Genomic DNA, 19,800 nt, shown 5'->3' with positions numbered 1-19,800 from the left:
TATAATTTTTTAATCATTTTTTTTATCTCACAAATAATTGTTTTAAATAATCTTCGATCAAAACAAACTGTTAAATCAATAATTCTTCCCCTGATAACCAACTAGAAACAACAATACACTCGCTTCTTGAGGAATTTGGGGTAGGAACAATCAATCGAGAAAATGTGATGATCGATTTTGTGTATTTTATACAAAATATAACTCAATTTATACATGATGTAACTTATTTTGTATAATGTATAACTATAAAATAAAATTTTATGAACTTCACATATAGTATGAAAAATAATGTACAAGATGAAAAAAATTATATATATATATATATTTGCCAAATTTTAACTATCAACCTTTGAAATAGTTGTTTACTGCGAAATAGTTGCTTACTGCAATCATTTCTGCCCCACATCCCCTCTTGAGAGTGGTTTGGCAGATTTTAGACTTTTTGGTCTATGGACCTTTTATGACTCGACACAAATAGCCAAAACTTCCAGGGGCAAAGGCATAACCTTTGAAACTTCAAAGGATATATGTGAAATCTTGTCAGTGATCAAGTGGATTGTTATATCACTCCCATGCCCTTTCCTTTTTGAAGTATGAATGCAAAGCCAAAGTATGACTCTCTCTCTCTCTCTCTCTCTCTATCTCTCCCTGTCTCAGTCTATGTTTTCAGAACCGGACCGGATAGCGACTCGGCCGAGGTCAGGGGTCAGGGGTCAATGGGTTCGACCGGGGGTCGATAGGGGTCGAATCGGATGACGTCATAAATAAAAATTATTTAAAAATTAAAATATTATATATATAATATCTAATAATATATTGATATTAATAAAGGCATATTCATATATATTTGATGTTTCAAATATATTTAACAAGAAAATACAAAGAAATTAGAACAATCAAGTAGCAATTTATATTATTTAATAAATATTAACAAGTTTAGAATTAAAATTATGAATTTAATTGAAAAATAACATCAAATTTTAGGACAATATTTATAAAGTATCAAATATTTGAGCTATATCAATAAGTTTTAACAATTTAGGGGGTCAAAACATAATATTAAAAAGTTTGAATTTTTTTAAAAAAAAATTACTGTTGAACCGGAAAAACCGGTTTTTTCCCGGTCAAACCCGGTCAAACCCGGTTTTTGACCGGCTTTGACCGGATTTTAAATTTCCGGTTTTCTAATGTGACTCGGACCGGCTACCTGGCCGGTTTCCGGTTCGACCGGTTCGACCGGCCGGTCCGGTCCGAGTCTGAAAACAGAGGTCTCAGTCAGGCCCAGCCGTACAAAATCAAAGCAGTGGATAGGCATCGTAATTGCACCAATAAATTCGTCAAAGATCTCCATATCAGATCTTCTTCCCCAAAACCCTCCAATTTTGCTTGCATCATCCTTTCTTTCTATATATGGTCTTTCATTGACCAGTCGATAAAATATATTTTAAATATTAAATTTTTTAATTTCATTTGAATTGCTATTTTTACTGAAATTTTTTTTAAAAAATATATTTTAATAATTTGATGTATATGAGATAAAAAAAAATAATTTAAAAAAGTATAGACGACATTTAGGTATATTGAACGAGTATACATTGAGCAATAGTTAAAAATGCTTTCTTTCTTTTTGTTTTCTTTTCTTTTTAAACACTCCAAAAAACTAAAAAGTAGTACTAGGACAAAATTACACTGCCGGTGGAATAGTCCTAAAAGTACCACTGCCCTTTTCCTCCCTCACATCAACTTGCTTTTATTTCTTAGTTGTTAAATTCAGGTAACGAAAGCATGTTTCTTTCTTACCCTTTACTCTCTTGTTTCTCATCGCATTGGGTGGCACTTGTACTCTTCGCGTCCCATTTATATCTAAAAAAGTAAAGTAAAGACTCCATTTTTCCCCCTTATTTTTCTCTTTCTCAAAAATGGTGAGATAATAATAAGACTAGGACCTGCCACGCACAGGAGTTTGAACAGGAGGGAATCCAGATATTTAGATTATGATGATGGCATTGGCAGTGGCAGGGAAGGGTGGCAGATGATGAGTGGTAAGGAGGAGGACAAAGGAGATCAGATTCATGAGGAGCCCTCTTCACAAACAACAACAGATGAGAGAGAAGTACTAATGCTAATGCATGGGCCCTTCCATAAAAAGGCTGCAAAACAAATGAGTGGAACAGCAGCACCAGAGTGTAGTAGCAGCAGTAGCAATAGCAATTAAATCTTTTTCCTGATGACTTTTTCTTCTTTCTTGTGTTGTGTGGCTGTTTTTTTTCTCTATCTTTTTTAATAATGGGGTCAGGTTCATTCATTATTTCTCCATTTCCATACATGATCCCTGCAGAAGCTCCTATTATTTTCGCCTTTTTAACTCGCTCCCTTTAATGATAACCTGGCTTGTGAGTGATGATGATCAACACTTTTGTCATTGTTGAAGCCTTTAGCTCTTTGTGAGTTTATGTTAAAGACTACTACAAAAGAGGGTAGAGGGAAAATGATGAAATGATGCATCATGATTCTTTCTTCATGGGTTATGTATGAGATTCTGTCAACCGAGTTTCTTGGGTTCTGGATTCTTGAATAAAATCCCACACTTTTCCTCTTCATGCAAGCAAAACAGCTCACTTTTTGCGTTGGTGTCCTTCTTTAAGTATTCACTTTCTGCATTTGTAAAGACGGTGGGGTTAATGCAGTAGTGTAGTACTACTCCTTGGCTTTTTCTACCCGACTCTATACTAGCACTACTTCAATATTCAAGGTGTATCAAAATTTTCAAAAAAATTACCGAGAAAGAGGGGTTCTTTAAGCACTGTTTAGTGGGCTTTGATTCGTCGTACTGTTTGGGGAGAGCCGGGAAAACCCATGAGTATCCTTCATGAGAGTTTCACAGTACTGCTTACACAGGATTCTTTTGGATTCTCTGAGGAAACCTACATGTAGTGCCCGTGCCCAAGTATACGTTTTCAAGCTTTCACCTTTTTCCTTGTAATGGTAAGTATCAGCAACAATTTAGGTCCCTTGTAAGGCGAAGTATCCTACCAATCTACCTTCTCATATCCTCATCCAGTATATTCTCTTGACAAGGCTGGTAAAGATTAGTAGGGGAAGGTCCATTATCCAGTAGACTGGTTATTTCAAGATACTTGATCTTTCCTCTACAAAGACAATCAAGGTTGGTTACCTTACCTGTTCTTAACGTCCCTAACTTTTGGTGTTTCTCTTTCTCTTGTGCGTCTCCTTTGGCATTCTTGTCCTGAATATAGTAATGATATCAAATGTGTTACTCTCATGTCTTCCATGCCTACTTAATTCTCTGTGCTTCAGTTTTATGCATTTTTATTTTAAACTTCTTTTTTGCGTTTCAATTTGTGTAATGTATCTATATGGTACCCCACTACGCCTTTGTACTGTTATCTGTTTGCCTGTTTCTTGTTGCTGCTGTAATGTGTTAGGCTGTTGTAATTTTAACTAGTTCCATTGATGACGGACCCCTTTAGACTCTCCTCACCTCCTGTCATTGGACTGGACTGTCTTGAAAAGTTGAAATGCTGGTTAGTGGTTTAATCAAAATGGATTTGTCTCGTGTCTGAAAAAATATAAGTATAAGCTACATAGCATAATTAATTAGTTCCATAAGCGGCTTCACACTCCTTTATTAAACAGTACAAAATGTGGTTTGGCAGTTTGCTGTCTAAAACTTATACTGTAGTTTATTTTAAGCACGTGCATTTTATGTAAATAAATGCTGCTGACAAACAATCTAGATGAAATCTCTCTGTCTTAATCATTATTATGGATGAAATCTAGATTGGACGCCCAATGGGCAATGAATCTTTTTCCAACTTGGCTTACCCCTTCTATCTAGCATGCTACCTGTGCTGAATTCACATCAAGTTTCCTCTATTGGTACATCATTTAATGGCCGAATAGCTCTTGTTACTGAGGAGTAATATGTAGTACCAGGGGATGTTGCTTTGAGAAGTCAATAATGATTCTTTCTATAGATATTTTGGAGAATTCCAGGCCTCCTGTTCATGGAGAGGAAGTTACCAAATAGACAAATCCAAATCGCGATATTGATTTAGATTGTTTCTGTTTTTACTCGTAATGATAATGAAACTTCACATGTCTCTTCATAGAACTGCATTAACGTGTTGGCCATGTGAGAGACATTGTACTTGTTAAAAGAGAAGTACATAAGAACAGTCAATGGCTTTTGGTCTTGAGTTTGAATAAATTGTACCTTTGGAGATTCAGTTGATTGTCAATTTAAAATTTTATTTTTATTTACTAGCTAATCCCTGCTACTCTGAAGCTCCTCGAGCATTTTCAAAATTTTCAAGAAAAAGAAAAATTAGTTAGCAATGAAAGTAGCATTGGTACTTTATCTTGGGAGGCTTCGTTATCCGGATAACAGGTTGCTTCAAGTGCAGTAACTGTTTTTTTTTTTTTAATTAAGAATACAGTTAGTTAATAGTCTTTAAGCACAGGGCTTGGTTTTGAACTCAAGACCGACTGTTAATGTTTTCAGAGCTGTCTATCAATTTCCTTTGGGTTAATGCTTGGTTGTCAACATAACAGAAATTGATGCATTCGATATGCCAATAGACATGACTGAACCAAGTTCTGGAAATCCATTTGATGCAAACTTCCTCAGCTCTTCTGAATTAATTGTGTTGAACAACCGAGACCGGATACTTTCTGGAATTCCTGGGCCTTCAGTAGTGCAGGGTGACGGCACCAGTTCACAAGCATGGATCCATGAGCCAAATTCTGGCAGGATCTCTGATTCTTATATGTTAAGAAACACGCTGCCAGAAAGAGAACCTATGGGGGTTGTCCCATATGGAGCTTCACATCAAATCAGTAGTACTCAAGTTCAGGATAGATATATGGAGGGAATGCCCCTTTCTGCTGCATCCATTGCCACCCTTTTAGCTGCAAGGTCTGATAATCAGGAGAATCTAGAAAAACCTGTTTCTTCTGCTCCTTTAATTTATCCCTTGGAAATACCCAGAAGTATTGTCCTAAATGACAATGCTGACAATTTAAATCCATCTCACAGCTCTATGAGATATGGGTATGATGGTTTACCTGCTTCTACAAGCACTAAATGGGATTTTAACAATTTTGCTCCTCATCCAGAGCTAGCAGGGGCAGCAGTGGGAAGGACTGGATTGCAACCATTTGAGTCAATGATGAACCTCTATCCAAATGAGTGGATAACGTCAGAAAATGCCAATTTGGACTCTGATAGTCCCTCAGGCTGTTCTAGGTTGAGTAACGAGCTGTCCCTCAGCCTTGCTATGACAAACCCTTCTGTTGTACACAGGACTTCTATCCAGGATCAGTGTTCCGAAATTTGCGGCTCCAGTAGCCCTTGTGAAAGATGTTTGGGCTCTGAACAAACTTCTTGCAATAGGAATCTTTCTTTGGGCTTTGGTTCTTATAGGCCAGTTCAGCTTTCGCAGTTCTTATCTGGCTCAAGATATATCCATGTGATGCAAGAATTACTCGCTGAGATAGCTGCCTATTCTCTTGGAAGTCTTGACCTGATGAAGTCTCCTGCTATTGGAATGGAAGACAGGGCAGATGCTTCAATTTCTTCAAGTTGCACTGCTGTAGAAGGATATTTATCTGCAGCTTCTGAAGACTTTTCTGATGCATCAAACATAGTAAGATATCAAATTGATCCCGTACTTCCAGGACGAAATGCAGAAAGAAAGAAGAAGCAACTGCTGGGTTTATTAGAAGCGGTATGTGGTGCAACTTTTGCTTTCAAGATTGATATGTCACTTGCTTTATACTTAGTTTTTATGATGGATTACACTTGGCATGCGAAATGCCCTGGGAAGGATGAGAGAAAGGAAAGGAAGGGGCAATTCTTATTTTAATTTTAGGAACAGTCTGTTTCCTTTCACAACATAATGGAAATTTAGGGATTACAGAAACACCTAGAGGAAATCTGAGATGCACCATTCTTCCCCTTTTTGTGTGTAAAATGTTCATTTTCACATATATTTCCTCTAGTATAGGAGCACATTCATGTCCACGTCTTTTATTTTCTTTCTGATTTCAAAATCGGAATTTCCATTGATCCGCAGCCAAACATAATTCAATAAGAAAGTACTTTTGTTATAAGCCAACATTATTGGCTGAAGAAGTCATAAATTGTTTTGATTGAATTAGCTTCTTAACAAGAACTTATTTTGCCTGTCTTTGATTGCCTTCTATTGGATTCATGATATGTTAAGAGTATGATGGGAACTAGTTCTATGATGCTTCTGTCCTCATATTCACTTGTGCCAAACATGTTACTGCTTATGTTTCCTTTTTTATGACTTAACACCTGGTAATGTTCTATAACACTTCTATTAGGTTGATGATAGATACAACGAATGCTTAGACGAGATACATACCGTCATTTCTGCATTTCATGCTGTGACTGAGTTGGACCCTCCTATACATGCTCGTTTTGCTCTTCAAACAATCTCTTTCTTGTATAAGAACCTACGCGAGAGGATTAGCAACCACATTCTTGCAATGGGAGCACATCTCAGTCAAGGAGTAGTGAGAGAAAATGAAGAGTCTTTTGAGGCGTCTTTCATCCAGAAGCAATGGGCACTTCAGCAGCTAAAAAGGAAGGACAATCAGTTATGGAGGCCTCAAAGAGGGTTGCCAGAAAGATCTGTTTCTGTCTTGAGGGCCTGGATGTTTCAAAACTTCCTCCACCCGTGAGTTCTTGGACTTATGAATTCCTGCTTTTGCATCAATTCATCAGAATGACTGCATGATTCCTTTTTGTATCTGTGAGTTAAAAACATCCTCCTCCAACTAGCCGGTTAATTTGTCTATGGTGTACTCCTTTCTGAATTGTGCCATTGACTGTGTTTCTAGGCAATAATCAGGAATTTTCAGTTTCATGGTCGGTTTGGTTTTATGTTTTCCCCTACTGGCTTGAGGAGATAACTAAAGTGCATAGACATAGGTATGGACCCATTACCTAATAGCTTGAGTTTTTGGTCAAAGTTGGGTATAGGGCCTTCTTTAACGGACTGCTTCAGAATCACCCTAACAGGAACTGAGGATGATTCAGAAATTTAACACCTTGACTCTAAGTTCAGGTTAAAAGCACCAACATTGTCTCGGAAGGAAATGGCCCGTGTGCCTCAATGGTTCAAATAAAGCTTCTTCATATTAAGACTGCTAAATCATGTTAAAGACATGGAAGAAGGTGGTAAGAATTTTCAACGAAGAGTGTTTTGATTATTACATGCACATTTCAAAAAAGCAAAACAAAACGCCCACACACACACATATCAAATTGGACGCATGTTGTAGTTGTTCCTTCGTCTGTAACTTTTTTTTTTTTCTTTTTTTGGCATATAAAATACATCCTTAAACAATTTGTTATTTGTTGTTCAAGAGATAAATTGAAATTCAAATCTTCCTTCCCTGCTTGATAATCCTATATTTTTGTTACAAGTCTCTTCCACATTTCTGCATGCTTCAATTGTGTTCCATCACCTGTTCCACCTTCTCCGGCAAATATGCAGCACAAACAATTTGTTCTTGGAAAGATTTTTTATCTGGGGATTCATAGACAAAGATGACAAGATTCAGCATATGGGATCATCATGGTTCAATCGAAAACATGGAATCTATCATCATCATTTTCTAAATTGAAGTCTGTAGCTTAGTGTATGTATCCCCATGAATTTCAGGTATCCGAAGGATGCAGAGAAGCACTTGCTTGCAATGAAAAGTGGCTTGACCAGGAGCCAGGTATACTAAAACTTTCGGCTCTTCAGTTTTTGTTTTCGAACAAGAACTGGAATGTGGCTAACTATCTTTCATCATTTTGTGGCTTCTTAATCAATACCTGAGTTTGTAAGTTGTCCTAACCAGGTATCCAATTGGTTTATAAATGCTCGAGTACGACTTTGGAAGCCAATGATAGAGGAAATGTATTCTGAGATGAATAGAAGAAAAATTCGTCACAATGACGAAGAAACGAATAGCAACCAAAGAAGTCGAGTGAGCCTCGAGAATGGAAGATTTTCGATGTATTGAAGTGGTAAAGGTACTTGATTTTTGGCTACTGCAGCAAAGATCCGTGCTGATAAGTCACTGGACACTGGAACTGTAAATTTTCATGGCATCCTACAAGGCAACTTAGTTATCATTGCAAATGCTCTCTCCCCCTCACTAGTGATGATGCAGGGAACGCAGATTAGATGGTGGGATGTGGTTATTGCAATGTATGAACGTACATTTTGCCTCTACGTGACTAATAAATTTCAGGGTTTAGATAACCCTGAATATGAATTTCAAACCAAGCAACGATAAGGATATTGAAACTGAATTATCTAGTCTTGTGAATTGATCCCCTCTCCACTTCTCGAGTCTCATCTCTCCCTGCTGGTAATTAAAAAAAAAGTCTTGTGAATTGTAGTAGAGAATAAAATGGATCCTACTAATAGTAGCTTAGATATGAACCTACCGTCTATATTTTGTTAAACCATTTTAAATACTAGCTTACACATAATCCAATGACTTATGTTTATATGACAAGGTTATCATGATTACATATTCTATCTTGAAAATTATGGAGATTTTAATCTTAGAGACTTGAAATGCGTAGACATTGCTATTTCTATGCTTATTTGTAATTGAAAAATCTCAATTGCTAAATTAAATTTTAAATTAAAAATTAATATTTTTAAACACTTGTAAAATGTTTGAAAATATTACTATCTTAATGCAAATATTTTTCCTCCTTTTGTTTTATTTGTCAACATGTGTTACTTGGAACTATAAATAGAATCAAATAAACTTAAAGAAGAGGGCATTTTATTTTTTAAATAAGTAATTAACCATAAAATTAGTTTTATTTTTAAAAAAATAAATACAATTAAATTTATTCTAAATAGTATTTATTTTTTAAAAAATATAATTAAATCATTTTTAAATTCAAATTTGAGTTTGAGCTCGTGCCAAAATTTGGCTCAACTAGTTTAACAAGTCTAGCTCGAATTCAAAAAATACTCGAATTCGAGTTTGACTTCGAATAACGTTCATAATAGCTCATCGATCGAATTCGAGCCGTAAGTCTGAACAGTGAACACTAAGGGCAACTCCAACGGAGTTGCATATATCGTGTAATGGGGTAGGCCACCCATTATTGAAAAATTAAAGGAAGAGTAATTGGTGGGCCGCCCATTAATTAAAAAATTAATTGTGGATCATGCTATTACATCTTGTGGAATGTAATTCATTGTGAGTGAAAGTATAATAAAAGAGGAGAAAATAGAATGTTGCCGTGGCATGGGGCTCTAAAGAGTGTAAATCATTGTGGACGTCCTGAGGATGCAACTCGTTAAAAGCTCAACTTCCGAAGCAAAATATTCTATGGTACGTACGTACGTACCGGTGATTGGAAAAGATCATACACCGCAGTACGCCAAAAGATGAGAAATGCTGCGAGCCCACCTTCCCTTCTTCTGTAATCACTTTGATGTAAACATGCTAATGTGCCATTTGAAATCAAGAAGCATGCGAAGGCTACTGCATCCACTTATATTTACTTCCACGTCTCATGGCGCAATAAAATCCAACAGATGCAAGTTTATTCAAATGACTTGTGAAAATATTTGTTGAGATAAAAATGAGTTTAATTCACTATACAGAAACCATTATAAGGAGGAGCCGACACATTGAAGAAATATCTTCCAAAACTTCAGTTTTCAACTTTCCCTTTATGGATGGGCTCAAAAAAAAAAATTAATTATTCCCTTGCCCTTTTCCCAAAAATTAACTATTCCTTTCCCTTTCCCTTTCTGCAAATTGTATGTGATTGTGATGCTGGGACAAGCAAAAGACATCAACACCACACCTAAACTCGTTCTCTACTCACTCATAGTCATGGACAATGAACCTCCTACCTATTGGACAAGGAAAAGCAACTGAACTGAAAACAAGATGACATCTCACCCCTACCGACACTTTCTTGAATCTTATTTGCTCATTTACTAATTCCCTGTACATTCTGACTTCAAGGATTTGCATATCTAACCACTTGGTAGTAATATTTAGGGAAATTTGTCAAATTGGTCCCTAACATTTACCAAAAATACTTTTTTAGTCCTTTACATATAAAATCAGCCAAAATGGTCCTTCACATTTAAATTGTGAGCCAATGTGATCCTATTGCTCGTTTTTGCTCATTTCTCCGGCTAAAAATAGCACGCCTCTCTCACGTGGTCATATTTTTTGGAGCAAAACCGGAAACACATTTCATTACCTGTTAAAAGTAAAAGGTGTGGACAACCACCAAAATACACATTTCACCTTTGGCCCTCAAAGTTTCAAGAAACCTGAATTGCATCCCCGAATGGTGGCGAAAATTATTTTGTAATTCTCCTGTATAAGTGATGTGCTTGATGAATCCATAGATCTGGTTCTTGTTTACTTATATCCGAAAGTCCTAACCTTTCCATTCTAAGTGAGAGACTAACAAGTCCAGGACATTTGTGCAACATCGATCCCACGAATCCAATTTGGGCCTTAGCTGGAACCCTAAGCCTCAGCTCCTCCGCCGCCCGCCAAAGCCGCTTACTCGTGTCCCTCCATCCTTTGCAAACCCTGGCCGCCGACAACAGTGTTGGAGGCGGGAGCCTCCTCAACACCTCCCACAGACAACTCATCGGCAGCTTCCCGGACCCGGCAAGATCCGATTCAGGGCTCCAGCTCAAGAAGCTCCTCCTCGTCCTCCTGGTGCTCTTCTTCATCCTCTCCATCGTCTTGCGAGTCCCTCGCATCAATATCATGGTCGAAGGAGAGAGCTTGCCGGAGGTTGGAGAAATGCTGGCGATGAGGAGGGGGAGGGGGAGGATGGACAGTGGAGAGAGGAGAAGGGATAGCGAGGGAGGAGGCGGCTGAGTCAGTTGAGGGCGTGGCGGTGGGATGCAATTTAGGGTTTCTTGAAACTTTGAGGGCCAAAGGTAAAATGTGTATTTTGGTGGTTGTCCACACCTTTTACTTTTAACAGTAATGAAATGTGTTTCCGGTTTTGCCCCTAAAAATATGACCACGTGAGAGAGGCGTGCTATTTTTAGCCGGAGAAATGAGCAAAAACAAGCAATAGGACCACATTGGCTCACAATTTAAATGTGAAGGACCATTTTGGCTGATTTTATATGTAAAGGACTAAAAAAGTGTTTTTGGTAAATGTTAGGGACCAATTTGGCAAATTTCCCTAATATTTATATGGGGCCAGTACTATTTGGGAGTTTGTATACCAGAACTCTTTCAACTCCTCTCACCAGACCAGATTGAATATGTTAATATGTTGTTCCTATCTATAATTGGTCACTGCTACCAAAGATCAGTTGCAATCATATTGTCTTTGTCACTTCCATCATCCTCATTTTCCAAAGAAACTCAAATTCCCCCTTGGCCTATTAGTTACACTCAGGAAGCAAGCTGATTGCGCTAGCTGCTGATATAATGGTAAGGTCCCCAGTCATGGTGTAAGTAAATGCCTGAATGGAAATCATAAAGCTGATTGTAATCTCAATTTCAGATGCCTCTGTAACAGATCTCTTGCATAGCAGAAGGTAAAAGCATGCTGCATTGGAAGAGAAACAAGGAAAATACATGCCAAAAAGAGAAGCACAAGAGATGCAGACTGTTTAAATTGAAGGAGAACTTCTCCCGCCTTTTATTATCTTCATTTCGCTGTCTTGACAAATAATTATTCAGGGATTTACAGATACTGTAGATACATCTGCACTAATACTTGTGATTTTACAGGTTTTGAGGAAAAATAATAAAAGAAAAAACTCCCCTTCAATCTCTTCTATCCTAATTTTGCTTTGCTTTCTATCTTTTAATTTTATCTACAGGCCTATTGTAGTTTCCTCTTCTCCTGGTATAGTTCCTTTCAATGAAGTAGTGGCATGATAAACCTCCTTAACTACAAAAATACAAAGAAACAAAAATGCCTCGCGTGTTCATTCTTCTCATACTTCTACAGAAATCTTTGTCTTTATTGGTTTTAACTTCAATCCCATACTTTCTGGTGAGAAGAGCTCTGGGGAGATGCTAGTCGGACTCAAAGGGCTTCTTGGGCTAACGTTGAATGGAGATTGTCTATAAAAGCCATACCCCATAAGGAAGTACTCCAATGGTATCAGCATGGCATCTGGCTGCTCCTCAGTGACTATTGACCCACATGCTTGAACCTGTACAGTAATCCAACCTTAGTTAAACAGCGTCTCAATCACTGCGTCTTTACCAGGAATGCAGCCAAAGCAGAGTTTAATGAGAGAGCGCATAAATACCTCGACTAAGGCACTGAATCTTCTATCAAGTTTTGAAGTCATATGAAGTGCCTCAGAATGGCAAGGAGAGTTTTCGCCAACAAATATTAAGGATCGGCATCTTAACTTTCTCAAACCATCAGTAATATCTGGTCTCCTGCAAGACACAATTAATTAAAACAAGGGTACAGATTCACCACGTCAGAAAACACCCCAAAGATAAAACTCAAGGGAAAAAAAAAAAACCCATACAGTATACCTATCTATCTGTGTATATAGATAGATAAGCTAGGCAAGGTGCTTGGGTATGCAGAGGATTTGATTCCTGTCCATTCCTATGAAGAAGCAGGAACAAATCTCCAGGCTAACATACTAGCGGTAAAGACATACTCTAAAAGAACTTAAGAGCAAAAGTATTTACTCGTTCATAGCCTCAAGAAACCGCAAAACATTTGGACTCTGTCTCTCTCCCAGAAACTGCAATAAGAACCAGCACACAATAAAAGTCAGACAAATGATAAACTCAAGACAAATAACCATCACTTTAGAGGTTCCTGTAGTAGACAAGCATACTGAAAATGAAATGCACAAGAGCAGAATTTGGGTGACTGACTCTTCTACATGATTGAACTACATCTGATTCAGGTACTTCAGCACTGCCACGGACACCCTGCGCATGATTTTCAAGTCCAGTCAAACCAATCAATTTATGATGGTTTATTATGAAAAAGTAATGAAGCTTTACCTTGCTAAAGTACCGTATGAGTAATAATTCCTTCACCACACTACACATGCCACAAAAGTAAAGCAAATTTGACATCACCTGTCAGTGGTGAGCAATTTCTTGTGTTATCAATCCATACAGAATGAACAATTATAGATGAAGACAAGAGCACTAAACAATTTTATCAATGAACCTTGTTACACAACCATTCTGTCCAAGATGGACCTTTGCATATAGGAGAAACGAGTATCAAACCCAGAACTCTTTTAGTGTATTTCATCTGCAGCACAGTCATAAACCATCAAGTTAGTCAGGACACCGGACAGCAGATCTCAAGCTTGTTTCATTGAATAGGGAAGCAGGAACAAATAGTCTGGCCCAACTTACAGCAAACAGAGTGAGAACATAAGCACCAGCACTTACACCCATACACATCACAATGCCCAGTCTGGGTTAAGATACACAAATGACAAAAAGAAGGAAAAGAATATCAGCAAGCTTCTTATTTCCCAGAAACAGCTTTCTAGTCAAGTGTTTGACAAGATGGTAAATCATCAAATCATAGTAAAAGTGATATGCTCCAAAGTACATAAATGCATATGTCTTAACCTAGTGTCACGAATACAAAAAGAGCAGATTAGGCAAGAAAATGCAACAGAAATATTACCCAAAATAGTCAAGGACGTCAACGATCTGATCAGCTAGATCATCAACAGATAACACTGGCTCATCAGGGTTTATCGCAACAGCTCCCAACTGAAATAGTTCTTGAAAGATATACAATATAAGCAACGATACAAGCAATAATAGAAGTCTTTCATAAAGGATAACCAATATGTTACACACAGCACCCAGTTCACAGACCTCATGACCAGGAGGACTGATATGGTAAATACAGAAGTTATGGAACAGCATGGAAGATGCTTCTTGACAATAGAACAATCCTTGGAAACAGGACATATCTGTTCAAAAATTATACAAGCAAACACACAAAAAAGGTTAAATCTTAGCAGCTGTGCAGCTGTTGGATGATTTAATTGTCTCTAAACCAGCCAGAGGCTATAAGTAAAGAACAAGAAGCCAGCAAGTAACAACTATAAAACTCCCAAGTCAACCATTTCAAAGCAAATGTTTCTTTTATTCGGGAATTCAACCATGCAACCATCTTGGTTCAAGCATAAAAAAATTCTTGGATAAATTTCGAGACAAAACTCGTATCAGGATTGAGTCCGTCAGAGTTATTTGTACAAAAATCTAAAACAATCCCTGCAAAAATTAAAAGGCTCTTGGACAAATTGGATTACACAGCTAGACAACAGATAATTTACCAGTAATATGGACAAATTTATGGATAACGACTGTCATGAAAAAACAAAATCAATTAGGCTTCCTTACAATTTAAAGCCAAATCAGGATAAGTAATTAAAGCCGGCTTGTCTGGATCTCCAACCACAGAAACAGAGACACAACCACGGCCAGTCTTGACAAGGTGCTCCTGGATGCACATCATATCTTGGATTTAGTCCAAAAAGAACTGATGAGACAAAACAAACAAGCCCAACAAAAAACCAAAGCTTCCGGTAGTAAAAAACAAAAGAATTTTCGATCCAATACTTTTTGCTTCGAAAAGAGGAACAATGGATATATCATGCAAAGCCACGCTAAGTATCAATCTACTTCCCAGATGAAGTTTTCCCATGTGCCATTTGTCCCTTGAAAAGTAATCTCGTAATTAGTTAGCTCATGCCAATTAACTGGCTAACGTAATTAATTTTGTATGTTTTCTTGCTTTTAAAACTTAACGCTAGCTTCTATCCAAATTTCAAAGCTACTAGCTCTTCAATAAACTACCACATATAAAGAGTACACGCAGCGACTATAGTTTATTCTGCACATACTTAAACTTCAATAATAACAAACATAGGCGGGAAGATTAGTTATATGTTGGTGTGATAAATAGAAAAACGAAATTACCAAACTGGGATCTCTTTCACCTTCTCGTGATCATAACAACAAGAACTAGAAAAAATTTCGAAGTTGTTAGAAACATTTGAAATCTATGTAGTAATGGTACTATACTTCGTCATTTACACCAACCAAAAGGAAAAACAAAAAAAAGGACCAACGGCCTGTATGTTCTGCAGAAGTTAAAATACTCCTATATTTGGAAATTCACAAGAACTTTGGAATCAGCAATAAAAAAGTTACTATTAATGCCGGATAGAATAATCCCATTTAAATGGAAACTAAAATGCAAACAACATATTTTGGGAAGAAAGACAAACTGGATTATATTCCAGTGCACCGCAGATGAAAATGCAGCTTAAACAGCTCCAATTCTTCTCATCAAAAATCATCATTAAAAAATATAAAAACAATTTGATAAATCCAAAATGGCTAGTATCATTATTGTGCATTAAATCATGAGGCACCCAGAAAAAAAAGGAAAGAAAAAAGAGAAATAGAAAGTCATTCAGGAGATTGACCTTCAAGAAGATTATTAACAGTAGTAGAAAGCAACATTTCCCAAAAAAAAAAAAAAAAAGGAAGTTGGGGGGGTGGGGGGTGTAAAAAATGAAAATCAAGGCGATGAAAACAATCGAGACGATAATGTGGGGTGGTGGAAAATGCAATCAACCTTCCTGGCAAATGACATGGCGTCCTCCATATCAATGGAAACGGAGTCGCCGCTGGAGTCCCCCATTCTTCTCGCCGCCGACGGTTCTCTTCCCTAATGCACCTTCTCTCTCTAGAAACACACAACACCCCAGCCCCAGCTCTCCAAAGCTTTTCCTTCTCCTTTTCCTTTATTCTTGCTCTATCTCAAAATGGAAACGCATTGGATTCGGCTTCCATGGCTCATGTACCAATCCTCTCCTGCCTTCGTTTCTATCTCACCTTCTTCTCTCTCTCTCGCTCTCTCTTTCTCTCACTCTCATCTCTATTTATCATTTCATTTCTGCCTATATTTTTTGTATTTATCTGCGTATCTCTTTTTCATTTCTCATTTTTCATTTTTTTTTGGGTTAAAGTTTTCTAAAGACGTCACTTTCCGTGTGTGGCCACTGAGTTGAACTCGCAACGTTCACTGGGTCACCGACGCTCTCACCAGTCACCGCTCACCACTAGTCCAAGCTCCAAACTAGACAGAGGTTCGAGGTTCAATTACTCAACCATGGTTAGCCTCAGGCCGACAGAAATTTGTGTCAAAGGACATGCATGCCCTTCTCTCTTCTTTATGCTTCCACCTCCACTAATTGATGACTTGGCTTTATTTTTTCTTTTTCTTTTCCTTTTTTTTTTTGCCGGGGAGGGGGTTTTACCTATTTGTGAATATATTTTTTAATCATATTATTATCTCACATAAATTAAATTACTACAGCACATTTTTTCTACTAAAATTTTAGAAAATAGCAATCCAAAATTTATATGATTTAGTAGGTGAACATACTAATCAAAGGTAAATTGATCACTAAAAGATATTTAAATCTCTATGAAACCCCATGTGTACAATTTTTATAAAAAAAAATAGAAGAAGATATACGATACCATAAACAATTCATCTAGCTGCATTTTCTTTCCTCCGTGATAACCCTTATATAACCTAGTTGAGTTCTTTTTTCCGTCGGTAAAAGGCATTTACCGACGGAAAAAAAAATAAGCTGGATTCTTTGGTAATATACTCACGGAAAAAAAAATTAAGCTGGATTCTTTGGTAATATACTCAAGTGGTATTTTTGAAGATGCAAGTACATTTGAAGGACAAAAGTTATATAAAAAAAACAAACAAACAAACAGAACCGTTTGGTAAAATAGGAAGTCGCTTTTGTGAAATGACTGACCTTGGAAAGTTGCCCTTTGGTACTCAAGTGATTTGCCAAGTTTGTTTGCTATAAGTTTTTTAAAAATTTTAATTACAGTAATTTAAAAAAAAAAATTAAAATTTTTAAATTATATATTTCAAAAAATTTTTAAAAAATTTCTACAGTAAATTACAGTAAAATTTTAGATAAACAACCAAAAAATTCACTTGTCAAACGGCTCTCCTGAGTAAACTTCAATAGTAGTAATAATGCTATAAAAAAATCTCTGACTGTTGTGATGTGAAATCCAATAGCTGAGCTCAGGTTCCAAATTTGGCACAAGAAATACGCGCATGTAGAGGTGGTAGGCCCGTGGGGAAATCATTGGCAAGACTTCCTAACCAAGGGCAAAACCGCAATACTCAATAATATGAGTAAGATCAAAATGACGAACCCCAAAACTAGTCCAACTCCGAGGCAGGATATATTTTGGGAAAATTGTTGAATACTTATCCCTTTTTGAAAAATGGTAAAAAATAGTAATGTGAAAGTCACAGTTACTTGAAGCACTAATTCTACCTCCACAAAAGATTATCGACTCCTTCAAAACAAAAAATAGATAAATAAATGTCAAGTAAGAAGACAAAAAAAAAAAAAAAAAAAGAGAAAGGTTTGAAAATATTGACATGACCTTCATTCTCGAGTCTCTTTTACTCAAGTGATAGTTTGAAGCTTGATTAATCGAGAATAATCCTCATTTATCATAGTAATCCCAACATTTAATGCTCAAATTTACATTTGTACATATTATTGAAGGTTCCTTTGCTGCGCCGGATTATCATTAGAATAATACAATTCAAGACTAAAAAGAAGCAAAACAAATTCAGGCATATTTGGCAAACCACGTTGAATAGATTTGAAAACCTTTTTTTGCGACAAAAAAGTTTTGATGGGTTTGATTGCGATCACCATCACGGATCAGGATATGTTTTCGAAATTATAAGTCTTTTACAAGGTTCTTATAAATCTTTCACCAATACAGTTTTCGTACCGATAACCAAATCTAAATACACAATATCGCGTAAAAAAAAAAAAAATTGCTCGTGCTTGCCAATTCAATCAACTGACGTCGGTGAGTGCCTAATAAGTGCTTTTTGTGCCAAAGGATCCTAGATTTGAAGGTGAGACATGCAAGGCACTGTTGCATTCAGCAAGGTCCACACCATTAAGAGCATCACTTTCCTTTGAATTGGTACAACTAAAGGCAGTCCTCGATCCTCACATTTGCTTTCCTCATATTCACACACGCACGAATTATAACCTCTTCTTCCAAACTTGCAGGTGGCGAATAGACAAACAACCTTCTGACATAAGTACATGACTCATCAATAAAAAAGCTTTTCTCCCGTCGGCACGACATACCAATCACGTGGGCAGAAATGGAAACTAACTACTGATTTCTTTAACACATTTATAATTGAATTTTTTAACGAATATTTAAATAAACACTCGATAACGCATTTAAATTACGTCTAATTTCCTATGTGAATATACATGATCATAATAATGGTACCCCCTGTCTTTGATCGCTTTCCCAAATTAATTTCGTTGCATGCATTAGCCAAATCCTTTATAATTATTCTCCCACGAATTGGAGAAAGGTGCTTGGCTTAATTTAACCACGACGAGAGTTTATTAACTGAACAAAAACTCTACTTGTACAAACAACAAAATCCCATTTTTGAATAAACTTTATTTGTACAAACAACTGCTCCGTTTGGATTGGCTTATTTTTTAAAAACAAGTTTTTCAAACACAATATTGTTATAGTAATATATAAATAAAAACAATTCAAAGAAATCTCATCCACATAATATATTAAAAACAACTCACAAATATACACGAAAAAATAAATTCTACAATATTTTTTACTTATCACTATCACCCATCACCACCGCCACCACCCCCTCCCTCTTCCTCCTCCTCCCATCCCCCACCATGCAACCCTTCCCTTCCCTCGTTGCAACCAGATCGAGGTGGGGAGGGAGAAGGTTGGGAGATGGAGGAAAAAGGAAGGAGAAGTGGGAGGAGGAAGAGGAAGAGGGTGGAAAAGGGAGGAGGGAGCGAGTGGGGGTGGTGGTATTAATTTTTAAAAAGTATTCTAAAAAATTTTAATTTTAAAAGATACTTCAAAAAACATCACAAAAAACATATATAGTCAAAGTTTTTCATATATACACTATTACAGTAAAATATTTCAATAACACTCCAAAAAATAGCTAATTCAAACGAAGCCAACGAAATGCCATTTTCGAACAAAGCCTTTTGCGTGAAAAAAAAATCTCTAAAATTCTAGTACTATGTTTCGATGAGCCGTGTGATTTGATTAGATTCACCCGTATAAGATTGTATTGATTTCTTGCTAATTTCGTGTGGAATTAGTTTGTGCGAGATATCTCCGTATAAGGAGATAAATTTCTCTCTTATTATCATCTTAATAAGCAATAATAGTCTTAGGCAAAAGACTTTCTTAATAAGTGTAGTCATGTCAACTTTCCAGGTCAAAAAACTATACCAAATCCAATTATAGTTAAACAATGACTGGAAACTACTACAATTCAACGAAACTCTCAGTCCTTTTTTATTCTTGTATGTGAAATGTCAAAATTGGTGTTAAAAAGTTAGGTTGACAATTATTATCATGTACCCAATTATCAGCAACTTTCCGCTGAGACGCAAACTCCAATCCATCAAGATTTCACAAATCTTGACCAGAGGAGTCATTTTTTAATTGTAATTAAAGGTCATAATCTCAATTAAAGAAAACTAACTATTATTTTTTTCTATGCACTTTATTCTGCAGATTTTACCATTTCTTTCTTCTGAAAGTTTCCCATGAGTTCCTCCACGATTTCAATTACCCCGCAGACTGCCGATTTGTACAGCTCAAGTGTCC

At 36.7% G+C, this 19,800-nt stretch overlaps 2 protein-coding genes across 5 annotated transcripts; one reads left to right on the top strand and one right to left on the bottom strand.

Annotated features, from left to right (window-relative positions):
* The first annotated feature begins 1,886 nt into the window (after window positions 1-1,886).
* Window positions 1,887-8,359, top strand: LOC113703216 (homeobox protein ATH1). Of its 2 annotated transcripts, none has more exons than XM_027224509.2 (5): window positions 1,887-3,166; window positions 4,526-5,750; window positions 6,373-6,728; window positions 7,719-7,779; window positions 7,903-8,359. In XM_027224509.2, exons 2-5 carry the CDS (start codon window positions 4,593-4,595, stop codon window positions 8,065-8,067), a joined length of 1,740 nt encoding a protein of 579 aa, XP_027080310.1. In that variant the 5' UTR covers window positions 1,887-3,166; window positions 4,526-4,592; the 3' UTR covers window positions 8,068-8,359. The 2 variants fall into 2 exon arrangements, with proteins under 2 accessions (XP_027080310.1, XP_027080309.1); XM_027224508.2 differs by having other exon boundaries at window positions 1,888-3,166; window positions 4,576-5,750.
* A 3,325-nt stretch (window positions 8,360-11,684) lies between these two features.
* Window positions 11,685-16,004, bottom strand: LOC113703907 (protein NDL2). 3 transcript variants are annotated; one of them, XM_027225421.2, is made up of 11 exons: window positions 15,680-16,004; window positions 14,437-14,536; window positions 13,906-14,003; window positions 13,709-13,797; window positions 13,429-13,489; window positions 13,235-13,321; window positions 13,063-13,140; window positions 12,931-12,987; window positions 12,739-12,794; window positions 12,339-12,474; window positions 11,685-12,239 (listed from the first exon to the last, which is right to left on the bottom strand). In XM_027225421.2, the coding sequence occupies exons 1-11, from the start codon at window positions 15,743-15,745 to the stop codon at window positions 12,018-12,020; spliced, it is 1,050 nt and encodes a 349-aa protein (XP_027081222.1). In that variant the 5' UTR covers window positions 15,746-16,004; the 3' UTR covers window positions 11,685-12,017. The 3 variants fall into 3 exon arrangements, with proteins under 3 accessions (XP_027081222.1, XP_071917971.1, XP_071917970.1); XM_072061870.1 differs by lacking the exon at window positions 15,680-16,004 and adding an exon at window positions 15,016-15,608; XM_072061869.1 differs by lacking the exon at window positions 15,680-16,004 and adding an exon at window positions 14,656-14,991.
* Window positions 16,005-19,800: the final 3,796 nt, after the last annotated feature.

Source organism: Coffea arabica, chromosome 8e (assembly GCF_036785885.1).
Source record: "Coffea arabica cultivar ET-39 chromosome 8e, Coffea Arabica ET-39 HiFi, whole genome shotgun sequence".
In the NCBI taxonomy this organism is placed as follows: Eukaryota; Viridiplantae; Streptophyta; class Magnoliopsida; order Gentianales; family Rubiaceae; genus Coffea; species Coffea arabica.
Note: the sequence above shows the minus strand (reverse complement) of the source record. Positions and strands in the feature narration are given on the sequence as shown.